The sequence below is a fragment of the Xiphophorus maculatus genome, chromosome 23 (assembly GCF_002775205.1).
Source record: "Xiphophorus maculatus strain JP 163 A chromosome 23, X_maculatus-5.0-male, whole genome shotgun sequence".
Classification (NCBI taxonomy): Eukaryota; Metazoa; Chordata; class Actinopteri; order Cyprinodontiformes; family Poeciliidae; genus Xiphophorus; species Xiphophorus maculatus.
Genome location: NC_036465.1, coordinates 9,018,827 through 9,033,584, shown reverse-complemented (window position 1 = coordinate 9,033,584; position 14,758 = coordinate 9,018,827). Strand labels below are relative to the sequence as shown.

The window sequence follows — 14,758 nt, the reverse complement described above, 5'->3', positions numbered from 1 at the left end:
TTTTGTTTTTTTAAACAGCTCTCTGGGTTTGTTAACCTTTGTTTTGATATAGTTTGACTTTTTCTTCCTATAAACACTAACCTCTAAAAAAAATTATCATTTGTCTCCACAATAACACTTTGCTATCTGCAACTGATCTACATGTCAAATCTCTATTTGATATCCACTGGTTTTCTGTTGTGTTTCTGGTTCTAATTTCGCTGTTTGACAGTATCAAATACAAATATCAAATAAATGTTATAAGGATGACCCCAGTCCCAGCTGAACCTCTTACAGTTAAAAAGATAACTACTTTAATATTTTAAGGCCAGTGTCCACAGGATACTACATTTGTATTTCAGCATTTATTCACACAAATACTTTTGCAGTGACTTTTTAAACTGTGAAATATTAAACAATATCGAGTGCCAGTCATACTGTTTAGTAGTGGAAAATTTGGTTGGTTGTCACTTTTTATTTGATTCTCAAAATAGATTCTGTTTTAACGTGCAACGCAAAATAAAAAGATCTTACACCAAAGTATAAGTATTTTTAAAAGACGGGGAGTTTTGTGACAGTGAAAATAGTTTGGGCTTAGCTTATCCTCGTCTAAACTCATCCAAAATTTAGGTATATGTTTCATTTTATTTTATATGTTGTTCATATAAAATAATTTCATTTTGTCCTGAAACATTGAGTAGGACAACACGTTTCAGTATATAAATGAAACAGCGCCATCTGCAGTCACATATTGGGATCTTTGCAGAATAACGTCCCTGTCTCCAGTAAACTTGGAAAATTATAATAATAAAGGCAATTTTTTTCGAATCTGTGGTAGTGCTGCTAAAAATATATATTGGATTGTATTTTTTTTATTTAATATTTGACATTTTAAAACAAAAATAAAAGACGTTTGTTTATGTTTTTGTTGTGTTTTTTAATAGTTCATCTGATATTAATTTCAATATGGCATTCAAAGTGCACGTGTTGCTTTGTTAAAGAGTATTTGGGGCCTAATGTTGGGCTTACAACACAAAAACAAACAAGAAAAAAATTAAAATGCTGCACGCATTGTGTAAAAACCGTTAAATTCACCATAAAGATACATGAACATGAACACGTGCGCACGTTTATGCCGCGCAAATCTCAAACAAGGGATTTTTCCATGACGCAATTACTCTTTTCATGGAAAGGGGGTACAGAAAAAAGAACCTCAGAAGTTCCCGTGTCCCACTCTTACAGGGGGGTAGCAGAACTTTACGTGGCCAGAGTGCAGATTGAATCGGGATTGAGAACTACATGAACTTTTGATAGTAATTTACACTGTTTTCAATAACTTCCATGCACTTAATGCAGGAAATGCGTGCATTCGCGCATTTGTAAATCATTATTTTACGTTTCATTGTGAATTTTTAATATGAACTACATTAGATTGACTAAAATCAATAAAGACATAGATGAAATTAGTTGCATGGATGCTTTTGCGCGCAAACATTGCGTAGCCAGCCAGTGAATGCCGGTATCTTCCCTTGGAATGAGCTGTAAATATTGTATTCAGGTTTTATTGGACTCCTTGTCCAGATTTCAGACAATGGCGGTTGGGGTGCGTGTCCAGAATGCAGCGCTGTAATTCAGGGCCTCTGCCAAATCCACTCTGGGACCCAAAAAAAGCTCTCTGCATCCCACCCCCGGGCTTTCTCTGTCTAGCGTTCATTCACAACGATGCGCGCCTAGCTGGAGGAGGCTCTCCGTGCCCGGACCCCCTCTGCAAGCCCCAAACTTTCTAATGAAACCCCCACACGCTTTTTGACGAATATTATTGCTCTGTAGCGGGACAAGAAGGCTTTCCGACTATTTAATCAACTTTTTTTTTATATTGAGCAGAAAACTCCAGGTAGGTTCTTTCTTTGTTAAATATTGTGGCTAAGTGTACAGCATGGAAGGGTGATTTTGAGAGATTTGTTTTTGCAAAATTAAGTTAAAAAAAAAGAAAAAAATAAGGAATTGTGAGTAAATAAATGCTGTTTTTGTTTATAAAGAACATGGATCCCAGCACCACAGAAGGGGGAGCTGAGGAGAAGCTCATTAAAAGTCCTGTAAGTACAAAACAGAAACCAACGTCTCAGATTGAAATTTGGTTATAATCCAATTGATGAATCAACGTTGATTCTTTTGCATGACACTCTGAAGTGTCCTGTGGCTTTTCTGTGGTATCTGTGTGTCCTGGCCTGTGGACGCTGTGAGTCAGTGAGTAACATCTGGATGTAAGGTTGACCCTCCAGCTTGGCCGCGTGCAGCTGCTGCTCCAAGCAGGAGGGTCCCGCTCAGCGGAGGTCAGCTCTCCCAACGAGTGCCACAAGGTCACCAGAGAGTTTATAATTTGCAGAAACAGGGGACAGGACCATCAGTGTGATGTCCATTAACATGCAGAGCACTGTCTTGCAGTTTACATTATCGGTCATACTTGGATCAGGAGGCATGCCAGTTTTTTCTTGCTGCAAAAGAAAATAGGTCGACTGCAGCACCGGGCAGTTTGGAACATGTGCGGTGAGGAATTTTTCTCTTCTTCATCTTTCCACCAGCCGCCCAAGGTGATACTCAAACATGGCGTGGAGCTGGAGGAAGAGCAGGAGGAGCTGGCCGAGCACCAGCCCCTGGAGCAGGAGGACCTGAACTTCGAAAGGTGGAAGCGCAGGCCGATTCCCAAACGGACGCTCCACCAGAAGATAGCCGACCTCAAGAAGTACCTGTGGAATGCAGAGACCAACGAATTCATGGGTCGCTCCGGCAAGAGCTGGAGTGAGTTGACGAGCTGTAGAAGGTTCTGTGTGCTGTTGCAAAAGTTTTTTTTCTGTTTTTACATGTCTTAGAGATGAGAAACTCCACACAAACTCAGGAGGATGCATGGGGTTTGAATGTTGTCACAAGGCTAAGTTGAGGGTGGGAAATGTTCCTGCAGTCCACAGCCTGTGTGTCCTCATGCTCGATGTTTACATAGGTGCATGGATGATTCAGAGAGTCCCGACAAAAACAGACTGCCTGGGGACACGTCCTCAGCAGGGGGACACGGTTCTTGGCCTCGCATTGGCCAGGAATCAAATTCCTCTAAATCTTACCATGCTCTCCGCTGTCTTGTTCCCAAAGCCTTGGCGACCTCGCTGCTGAACTGAACATTCACAAGGCCCTTGGCTGCAGTGAAACACGTAGACGTGCTTCAGCGTTGAGCTTCTTTAGACATGCACCGATCTGGCTTTTTTCCGGTTTACCTCCATTCCCATTACAATTTTTTTTTGTTTTAGAGACTTAAAAGTTAACGAAGCTGTTACAGGTGCCTTGATTGAGTAAAACTTGAACATAAAATGAAATAATTACAAGAATATTTGCTTTAGTGCAAATGTTCCTAATCTTTATCTGGTTTATTTTAAGCTAGGAAAACCACAATCAAACGGCAACTTACTGCTTGTTGCATTCATGGATGGAAGATAACAGGAGTTCTTAGTTTCCATAAGATGTTTTCATATTTGACCTCCCAAATACATCAGGAATAATTACGGAAAAATAATCTGATTCTGATAATTGGGAAAGAAATTGTTGCAGGTTTTTTGTTAGAGATAAGAGTTTTGGTATCACTTTACAATAAGACTCTCTTAATAGATGGCTAATAAATAGTTTATAAACACTTTATAAGTCATTAATAACTGTTTATTATGCATTAATTAAGAGTACAAATGAGACTGGAAGCTAAAAACATTATACTCACAAATGCTTATTGTGCTTACAATGTAGTCTGAAATGTTTAGTGTAACAACTCTAGATTAAAATACATATGAGAACAGATTTGGCTCACTAGTTTGCAAGGAACCAGTAGATTTAGTCTCCATTTCAGCCTTAATTAATGTATAATGATCAGTTATTAATAATTTATAAAGTGTTTAGAGATGAATTAATAACATGTGTATGAACTATTTATTATCCATCCATAATGAGAGTCTTATTGTAAAGTTTTAAATCCAGCAGAAAATGGTTTGTTTGGAAAATCAACTCTATGAATTAAAGCGTACGTCCATTAACTTTTTCTGATTTCCTTTATTACGTGTTGGCAGAAGACAGAGGGAGCTTTCCGTTTTGATGCGTTTACTAAGAAGAAGAAAAAAATTATTTTGTATTTGACTTACACTTGTACTTGATTGTGTGAGCTGATCAAAGGAAATTGTCCAATTAGAATTTAAATTTTAATTATTTTTTTGAATCAGCAGAAAATTAGGAAATGAAGAATTAGGGTTGTACTGATTGACTGGCTCATGTGAAACCAATAATCAGCTACTGTCCTTTTTTTACAGAAACTGCACTCGCTGTTAACGAAGCTGTTACAGGTGCCTTGATTGAGTAAAACTTGAACATAAAATGAAATAATTACAAGAATATTTGTAATTAATTAGACAAAAAAGTATTTCTTTTGGCATTTAAAAGAAAAACATTTTTGCCACTTATATACCAAAGCATTTGCCTTTCATCAGATTTTAAAGATAAAAATGTAAAACTTATATCAAATTAAATACTGTTGGATGTTTATACTGTATTTTTTTTACCAATTTAGAAAATATCAATTTCCGTTTCGTTGCGATCATTAAGATTATTGGCATATTGAGACGTTTGACACAGACTGGATGAGTTTGTTGAGTCATTTATGATGTAGGGCTGAAACGATTAATCGGTTTAATCGTGAATAATCGATTATTGAAATAATTGTCACCTGACTTAGGAATCAAATAACCGTTAAATTTAGAGTATAGAGGCTCTAAAAAAGACCTTTTGCTGAAAGAACAACATACTGAGTCAAAACTGTACAAAAAATAAATACAGTTTGCATTCAAGAAAAAAAACTGAATCTATAAATCCGATCCACCCAGAACTCCTAAAGTGGCAGTTTTAGCTTCACCTGGTTCAAATTCTGTAAAAAAAATAATCAACTATTAAGCGCTATTACTCCCAAAAATAATCATCAATTGATGTCAAGTCTAGGAGAAATGTTATTTTTACTTATTGACGTTACTACAAATGATCGAGCATTCACTCAACAAATGCTGTGTTATTCCATTTTACACAATAAAATGTTCATTTCCATATCTAAAAAGGGAATTAAATTTAGTTTATATGCATTTTTGTGTATTTCTAATATAGTATAAAAAGTCTAAAATGAAAAATCTGAAGAATATGCCAACTTCTTATCCGATTAGTCGTCAAAATAATCGCTAACTAAAACGGTCGATAGTTGCAGCCCTAATATGACGAAGCAGGCGCTTGTTGCCACGTGTTGCAGTAGACAAATGCATTTCAAGAAAGTCTCAGTTTCACGGATAAAGTGAACCGCTTCACCTTCAGGCAGGGATAAGAGCTGAATGAAGCTGCACAACCAGTGCGTGCACACTTGTGGAGAAGTGGGGCCCATGTGTCCTCTGAAGAAAAGGGCCCTGAGTTGAAGTCTGCTCTGCGTGTCCTGTGAGGCAAGTGTGCATGAGGGGACACAATGCCAGAGTGGGGTGATTGGGGCTCCTTGGAGCTGGCTGGGCCTCTATGGCTGCAAAAAAAAAAAAAACCTTCACTACGATGGCAACCGGAGGTTCACTGTGTTCCTGAGTGAAAGAACAGGCTGGGAGATTTCTCACTGAGCTCAAACAGAAAGGCCTTTGTGGCCGCTGGTAGTCCCCTCTAAAATTGCATGCACAGCAAAAGCCATTAAGTTTAGGACACATTAAGTTAGATTAGTTAAAAAGTAGCACAACAATCACTGTGAAGAAAAAAGTCTAATCAAATTTTCTTAGTCCAGTTTCTAGTGCAAATATCTTACCGCACTTTACATAAGACAAAGCTACCTAATAAGTAACTTTTTAGCAGGATAAATGAGATTATTTTAAGTAAACAATTCCTTAATATTGATGAAAAATTTCAAGATTATTTCACTTTTAACAACACATATTTCCCATGTTATAAGTGAAACAATTTGCAAGTGCAATTAGTACTTCATCAAAATTAAATCACAAGTAACTTTTCAGCAACATACAGGAGCTTATTTAAGTTAATAATTCCTTAAAATTGATGTAAAAATACTAGTTCTATTAGCAGATTATTTCACTTATAACACATGAAAAAATGGGTTGTTTTAAGTAAAATAATCTGCCAGTGGAACTAGTACATTTTCATCAACATTAAGGAATTATCGACTCTAAACAACAGTTTTGTCTTATTTCAAGTGTACTTGAACCAGAAACTAAACTAAAAACACTTGGTAAGATTTTGTGTTTTTCTAGCAAATGCAAGACCTGAGGATTTCTTTGTTATGGAGTTATTATACGCTGCAAAAACACAAACCCATACCAGATATTTTTTTGTCGTTTCTAGTACAAATATTTTAGTACAGTTAAAATAAAACAAACATAACTTAGAAGTAACTTTTCAGCTTGAAATGGGAGCTTGTTTAAGGCCAATAATTCCTTAATATTGATGAAAAAGGGCCAGTTGGACCAACACATTTTATAAGTCATAATAGTTTTGTTCCACTAGCAGATTATTTCATCTATAGCAAGTAGTTTCTCATCAACATTAAGGAATTATTGACATGAAACAAGCTCCTGTTTCTTGCTGAAAAGTTACTTCTAAGTTATGTTTGTTGTATTTTAACTGTATTAAGATATTTGTACTAGAAACGACCAAAAGTGCTTGGTAATGTTTTGTGTTTTTGCAGTGTATGGGCTCCAAAGGTTATTTGCAGCTCCAGACATGAAGGGGGAACATTTCCCCCCTTCATGTCTTCATAAACAAATTAGAGACAGCACTAATCAAAGACAGGAAGTGGACTCCAGGCAACACAAACACACACAATAAGGTTCATTATTTCCCTTCACTCAGATCAGACATAACCTCTTGTGTAATAACATTTTCCCGCCGCGCTGTCTAGGTCTCATCCTCCTGTTCTACGCTGCACTTTACGCATTTCTGGCGGCCATGTTTGGTGGCTGTATGTTTTGCCTCATGTGGTCCATCAGTCCCTATCATCCCACCTTCAATGACAGAGTGATGCCACCAGGTAAGAGAGCCCCCAGACCCTGATGTGCCGTTGCGTTTCATTCTGCTCTGTGCAGTTGACTGTCTCTGGGTCTCCACTGGCAGGTCTGACGATGGCCCCACACCTAGAAGGCCACGACATCGCTTTCAATGCATCGGACCGCAAATCCTGGAAGAAGTACGCCCGGTCCATTGATGAATATCTAAGACGTGAGTCCGTCTGGGCGCGATGACATTAAACTTTGAGGTTGCTGAGTTTGTTGAAAATTAAAGAAACTTCAGAGTTTCTTCTTAATCCTCATCTTCTTCTACTTTTGTCTCATTTTTTAACATTTGTTTCCTGCAGAGCATGCTGGGAAGGGAAGCCTCTTTGTGGGCAGAGAGTAGCCATTCAGTAGAGTTTTTTTTTTCAAACCAAGCTTTTGTCAGGCTTCTTTTGCCAGAGGCCTGAGCTTGGCAGAGTTTTGCTGTTGCAAAGGTTTATTTATGCCTCACTCCCTCCTCTTTCCCTCCTTCACTCTCTCATTTTTCCACTTGGCTTTCCTCTTTTTTATTTTTATTTTTCCAAAAATGTTTATTGGTAAGTTGGGAACAAGTTCATACTGTCTTTTTCGCTTTTCGATTAGTTGAAGGTCTAATTGTGAGAAAATGTTGCTTAAACTCAATCAAAAAACAGAAAAATCTGGTTTACTCTACTAAAATTTGCATTTGTGTTTATGAAATTTAGCTTTACAGCTGCATTATGTAACTTTGATTAAAAAAAGGTTTTTTTCACATATTTGTTCAAATAATCACCATGTTGTGACAGTTTGTTGTGAGACAGAGAAGCCGTGAAAAGATCAATCATTGAAGGAATGTAGCGCTCCCGACCAAAAACAACCAATCAGAGCCAGGAGGCGGGTCTTAGCACTTCCAATCAACCTAATGTTATCACTGCTAAATGGGCTAATAGCGGAAAAACAACTTGCCGTTATAGAAAGACTGTTTATCCGCCGTTATCGGTGGCCATGCTAACTAGCCGGAGCATTCACAACAGGCTAGGTGCCGCGTAGCATAGCATGGCTCTTATTGGTTGTTTATTACTTAGAGGAGCTATATTATATCATAGATTATCTGTCTCATACTCTACTGTTACAACCACATCACTGTTTCAACAAACATGTAAAAAAAATGTTTGTTAAAGTTATTGCAGCTTTCATAATTAATAAATTGATATAAAAACACCTTTAGATTCATTTTGACACTTTGTTGAAACCCAAACAGGACAAGTTCCCAATACAACTGAAAGCTTGCTGATATTTATGAGTCAGCATTTTGCCAAAATACCTAAAAATTAGGATCTATCCAGAACAAATTATTGATAGACTCTGGGCAAAAGTCATTTATATTGTTATATTTATATTTATATAACAATAACAATATATATCGCAATATTGACGTGAGTTAGAGTGTATTTATATGAAGCTAAATTAGGGCCAGAAAGTTTGCGCAAAAGAAAATAAATAATAATTGAAAAATTATTTTGAAACTGAAAAAAGTTTTCAAACTGAAAACAACTGAGAATGAATATTTGAAAATGAAAGAAAAATCTGATTCAACTCTATTTTTTTAGCTTAAGATTTTCTTTCAATTTCAAACATTTTTTTTCCAGTTTCAAAATAAATTTTCAGGTTGTTTTTTTTTTCTTCTTTTGAACAACTTCTATGGCCCAAAAATGGTGGCCCCAATTTAGCTCCATACATTTACAGCATCGTTGGAGTTGATTGTTGAACTTCTTTATGTAGATTTTATCAGGGCAGATTCTGTGTATGAGTTTAAAGGACGCTTCTTTTACCTCCCTGGGTTTGCCTCTGCTCTCCGCTTCTAGCGTACAATGACGCTGTTCAGGACAGGAAGAATATTCGGTGCGCACACGACTCGTACTTCATGCAGGACGACCTGGAGGACAGTGCGGAGCGGAAAGCGTGTCAGTTCAAGAGGTCCTGGTTGGGGGAGTGTTCAGGGCTGCGGGACCCCAACTATGGCTATTCTCAGGGAAGGCCATGCATCCTGCTCCGCATGAACCGGGTAAGGAGAGTGGCAGTCACTGCAAGAGGCGAATATGAAGGATCAGGAGCTAACAGAGTGGGACTGAGGGTGTAATCGCTGAATAGTGACTCCTAGTGGCCAATTGTAGAACAACACGGGAGCCGTTTGGGGAAAAAACTTGATCGCCATTGAGACTAAGTATATTAGGACTGGGAAATAAATAAATAACAATATATATCGCAATAGAAACTTGATAAATATTAAAAGAAAAACGTCCTCTAGAAAATTAAATCGTTTTACTGAACCGCACAGCATTCTGGGAGATGTAGGCAGCAGAGGAAAGGCTTTAGCTAGATTGGTGGGATCACGGCAATATTTTTATTCCTATTCCCGCCTTTCCGACAGTCTTAAGGACTCCTCGATTGTCGGGAAGACTCTTAAGATAAACTTAAGCAATATTCCCGCCGCGTGTGGTGAGCTAAGAGTGATCTGGTCCGCTTGGAAGCGCGTCGGAACCGCTCCGATCTAAAATCGGGGCTATGCAACTCACTCGCTCCCCGGTTACCTAGCTACTCGCTCGCTCTTTGGTTACTTAGCAACAGTGTGTTGACCTCATAACTGCTTAAAAATAAACTGACAGAGTGGAGTGAAGGGAGAAAATAAGAACAGTTGGAGAGGAAATTCAGATTAAAACAGGAACAGCAGTTTTGCGGCATTTAACATATCTAAAACAAAAACTAATCACTAATTATCAATATCGACTGATATGAAATCCTTACATTACGATACATTTTTCAGCCATATTGTCCAGCCCCAATATATTTAGCTTACAAGTTAAATATTTAGCTTGGAGTTAAATATTTTTGTTTGTGAGCTAAATTGTTAGCTTGCTGATTTAGTTTGGGACCGGCACAAACAAATTAACACCATATTTACACCTTGTTGTTAAACAAATTAACAACAAGGTGTAAATATGAAATTATTTTCTCCTTTAACAGGCTAAATAATACAAACTCTTGAGTTAATTTTTTCACTATTTTACTTTGCAAACAGTATAGTGTGTGTATTGCAGTTTTTATATGCAACATACACACTTATACCAGCCGTCGCTGTGTATATGGAAAACTTGTGTGAGTTTTGCTTACGGTTCATTTTTAAAGTAAAAACTGGAAATATTGGTTTTTTTGTGTGTTTGTGCTAAAATGTACTTTATGTTATTGTTTCATAGATTCTTGGTTACCTACCTGGACAGGGTAAACCAATAGATGTCACTTGTGGTGTTAAGGTATGAAAAACATCAGATCATTTAATTATGCTGTATTAAATTCAGTGCCTTTCTAAACTATCATACCCCTTGAACATTTTCACATTTTGCCTCACCAAAACCCATTAATGTATTTTATTGAGATTTTAGTCACATAGCTGGAGTGGAAGAAATAACAGTTTTAAAGGTGTGATATTATATAAATTTGACTTTATGAGCTTTACATCTTGTTATAGTCATTCCCTCACCAGAAACACACCTGGAGTGTTGCTTTGATTCTTTTATGCATGTTTGAGAAATCCTTTAATCTCCATGGCAACAATTCTGGGGCCAGAAAACGAGTGGTGTAACCAAGCACTGCCGTTTCCACAAATTTTCTTAGAGCTCTAGTGTCCAGCCGACCTTCTGCCTCACAGCGCAGCCCTCCTCCCCCGCTCTGCTCCTTCAGACTAGCTTGTAGCAATTAGCAAACACCTAGGTAGGAGCTTCTTCTCAGACCGGCTTTGAAAGGCTTAATTAATGGAGAAATGTTATTGTTATGACATGCTGAAGTGTTGGAAATAGCAGGAGCTTCTTAAAGAGACACACACCCAATTTCAAGGTGTTAAATTGCAAAGTAAAATTTCTTTTAAGTCATGTTTGATAAATACAGCAACTCAAGGTAACATAGTTACTTAATTGTGCTATATACACGTTGCAACGTGACGTCATGCGCACCAGCTCCCTGATGGAGGGCAAAAAGCTGCTAGCCGACGATCACTACCATTGGTTTTAGCTGTTAAGTTATCATAAATTGCTAAATCTTAAATGTACGCATGATATTTAAAAGAAAAGGGGACACGGTGCTATGCTACTATTTGTCAACACTACAAGTAGATAACAATGTCAGAAAAAAGTTTTAATTTAAAAAAATGGCAAGGGAAATGGAAGTAGGTAAATTATGCTAGCTTGACTATGACAACCTTAACATGTAGATGTGCTGCGGAATTCTGGTGCTATACATAATATCTCTCCATTAAAATAATAATAAAATCATGTATTCATTTCCTTCCATTTCACTATTATAGCCTACTTTCTGTTGGTCTATCACATAAACTAATTAAAAAGATGACAAAATGTAGAAATATTCCAGGGCTATGAGAACAAGTTACGAAAATAATTTGTTTTCTCTCCTAGAAAGGACCTCAAGAGGCCATAGGAGATATTCAGTTTTTCCCTAAAAACATTTTTGACCTGAAGTACTACCCTTACTACGGGAAGCTCAGACATGTAAGTGCTGATTGACGAACCGGGAGTTCGGTCGAACCCGATCAATCTGAGTCGTTTTGTGTTCGTTTCGCCGCAGGTGAACTACTCCTCGCCGGTGGTGGCTGTTCGTTTCGCAGGAGTGCAGCAGGACGCCCACATCCACGTGCAATGCAAACTGAACGGGAAGGGAATCATTAACGATTCGCCCACCGACCGCTACCTGGGCAGCGTGACCTTCACCCTGGAGGTCGGAGCGTGAGGGAAAGACATTGCGACGCTCCTGTGATGGAGGCAGGAGAACATGTATAAGAGAAAAAATATTTTAAAACTTTTTTTTTCTTGAATTATTTCCTCATCTTTCTCTTAAATACCCATGTCTTCTGCTGTGAAACAAATAAGGAACTAGATTTATACATTTTTATTTTGCATCTGTTGTTTCTTGAACCTTAAGCAGGGTGTTGGCACCCACAACAGACAGTGCTGTGCACCGGACAGCTGCATAGTGGGAATTACAATTCAGCTCCTCGTATTTTATAATGATTAGCAAAATTAATCAAAACTAAATTAAACTCTGCCCAATTAGTTAGCGTTTCTGGCTATGCAAATCCAATTCTCACTTAAAGCATTACTAGGAAATTAGAAAATGTCGGCAGGTTAGTTAATGGTTTTTCTTGCACATTTTTTTGTAATGGTGATAAGGTACTAATTTGTTTTGAATTATATTGTTCAATTAAGTTGTAAGAATTCAAAGAACTATCATGTAAGCGCTGAAAAGAAGACTTGTGTTGTACTTATACAGAAAAATGACATAATAAATGCAAATACACGATTACTATATTTTTGGTTGAATAGAGCAGTATTTTAAATTTATGATGTGTGTATGCTTTTTTTTCTTTTTTTTTTTGCAAAAGTAAAGTAATATACCAGACTGATCAATAAAGAAATATATTATGATAAATAATAATTCTACTATGAATCCAATTTGATTTTAACTTTCCCCTGTAAGTGAAATCATGACCTGAAAATCCTTGTATTTACTCATGTATGGAGCTAAATTGGGGCCATAAAGATTGCTCAAATGAAAAAAAAAAACTGAAAAAAAGCTTTGAAACAAAAATAATGTTTTAAAACTAGAAAAAATGATGTGAATTTGAATAAAAATGTTCAAAATACTTTTCATATTCATGTTTTTTCGTTCAGTTTCGGACTTTCTTTTCCTTTTGAACAAACTTTATGGCCCCAATTTAGCTCCTTACTCAGGCTATCTTTGATAGATCTGACATATTTAAGTGAAATATGTATTGTTTACACTTTTTTACACAACTCTACATGTTGGATGTTAGTTAGCTCCATGTTATTATGAATAACAATATTCAAGAGATCAACCTAAAGCTTCAGACAAAAACAAGATAACTCATCAGTCAGACTGAAATTGTGACTGGAATGAGTCAGGCTTCTGTGTACAACACAGATTATTAAAGAACCAAACTGAACAAAGTCCAAAACACAGTGTGAGCCTCCACATGACTTCAGGCTTGAGTTTCCAACCTTTGAGTTCAATTCAGTCACAAGACTCCTCGATTCCCAATAAATACACAGAAGAACAAAGATAAGAAACAAGAAATGAACTTTATTATTGAATTTGTTCCCCACTCGTGTTAAAACAAGCCCAACGTGTCACATTCCTCCATCAGAAGCTCATGGTGAGGTGCTCAACAAAAAGGCACGGAAACTGTAGAGGTGTGGGGACGAAAAACGCTCAAAAAACGGAGAACTGGCGGCGCTGGGTCTGTGCTTGTTTTGGTACAAAGATGTTCCCATCAGAAACCAATAATGAAGAACAAAAAACAGTCGATTTGTCTTCTAAAATATTACATATCAAATCAAAATACAGGTTAAATGTGTTTAAAATTTGTTTTTCTCTTTGTCGTTGTACTGTAGCAATCAACACCTCTAAAATGTGTATTTTCACTACAAACCAAACACAAGAACAAATAATAAACAACTATATAAAACTTTAAATCAGTTTGAAAGAGAACTAAATCACATCATTGGCAGCTGTAAAGATTCGTACCTGGACCATTTATGGGCAAAGACGTAACGGGAGGAAGTCTGCTCTTTTTCCCCTGCTGCTGTTGTGCTCAGAGCAGGTACACTGCAAAAACGCAAAATATCACCACGTGTTTTTACTTAGTTTCTAGTGAAAATATATTAGTACACTTGAAATAAGACAAAATAACTTCTTAGCAGGATATAGAAGTGTTTTTTAGTCAGTAGTTTCTTAATATTGTTAAAAAGTACTAGAACCATTGGCAAATTATCTTATTTTTTTCATGTTTTAAGTGAATTAATCTGCCAATAGAAGTAGTATTTTTTTTAAATTAATTTTACTGAATTATTGACTTAAAACTAGCTCATATTTATTGCTGAAAAGTTACTTGTAAGTCAGTTTTGTCTTATTTCAGGTCTATAATATTTACACTAGAAACTGGACCAAAAATATTTGGTAATACTTTGTGTTTTTGCAGTGTACAAGAATACAAAAGCATTTGTGCACCAATTCTTTCCCCTATTTAATGACTTCTGATGGTTTATAAGGTTAAATTTAAGATTCTCAGGTTAGATCATGTGGTTTTAACAGCACCACTGAAAAACCACCAAAATGTTACCATGTTTTTTGTCTAATTTCTAAAGTAAGTTAGTCCTGTCTCATTTCAAGTGTACTAAAATATTTGGACTAGAAACTAGACCAAAAATAAATAAATAAAAAAAGAATTCTTGGTAAGATTTTGTGTTTTTGCAGTGCATCAATAACTGTTTTTAAATCTCTCAATCTTACATATTTGCTCCTTGGCCTTTAAGAAAGTGAGTCACTTTAGTAACATCTATTTCCCTTTTTTATTTTTGTGCCGGTATTAATTTAATTTCTTCTATTGTAATGTTTTACTTTTCTTGCTGTGTAACATTTTTGGTCAAGTTTGTTGACTTTATGGCACTTTATAAATACATTTCACTTGATGTAAGTACAGTAAGTTTATTTGGTCTTCAAAACTGATTTCTGAATACCCAACATGCACAGATGAGTTTGAGGAGAATAATCTCTCTTTAATGTTAAACTGTTCCTGCGGTCAGATGTCACGTTTAATCCCAGATTTAAAAGTAAACAACACTGTAATC

General features: G+C 36.6%; 1 protein-coding gene across 1 annotated transcript; it reads left to right on the top strand.

Moving 5' to 3' along the window:
- The first annotated feature begins 1,680 nt into the window (after positions 1 to 1,680).
- atp1b4 (ATPase Na+/K+ transporting family member beta 4) lies at positions 1,681 to 12,451 on the top strand. The gene is made up of 9 exons (XM_005799529.2): positions 1,681 to 1,873; positions 2,019 to 2,075; positions 2,562 to 2,778; positions 6,935 to 7,063; positions 7,147 to 7,251; positions 8,909 to 9,108; positions 10,298 to 10,354; positions 11,510 to 11,602; positions 11,679 to 12,451. Exons 2-9 carry the CDS (start codon positions 2,022 to 2,024, stop codon positions 11,838 to 11,840), a joined length of 1,017 nt encoding a protein of 338 aa, XP_005799586.1. The 5' UTR covers positions 1,681 to 1,873; positions 2,019 to 2,021; the 3' UTR covers positions 11,841 to 12,451.
- Positions 12,452 to 14,758: the final 2,307 nt, after the last annotated feature.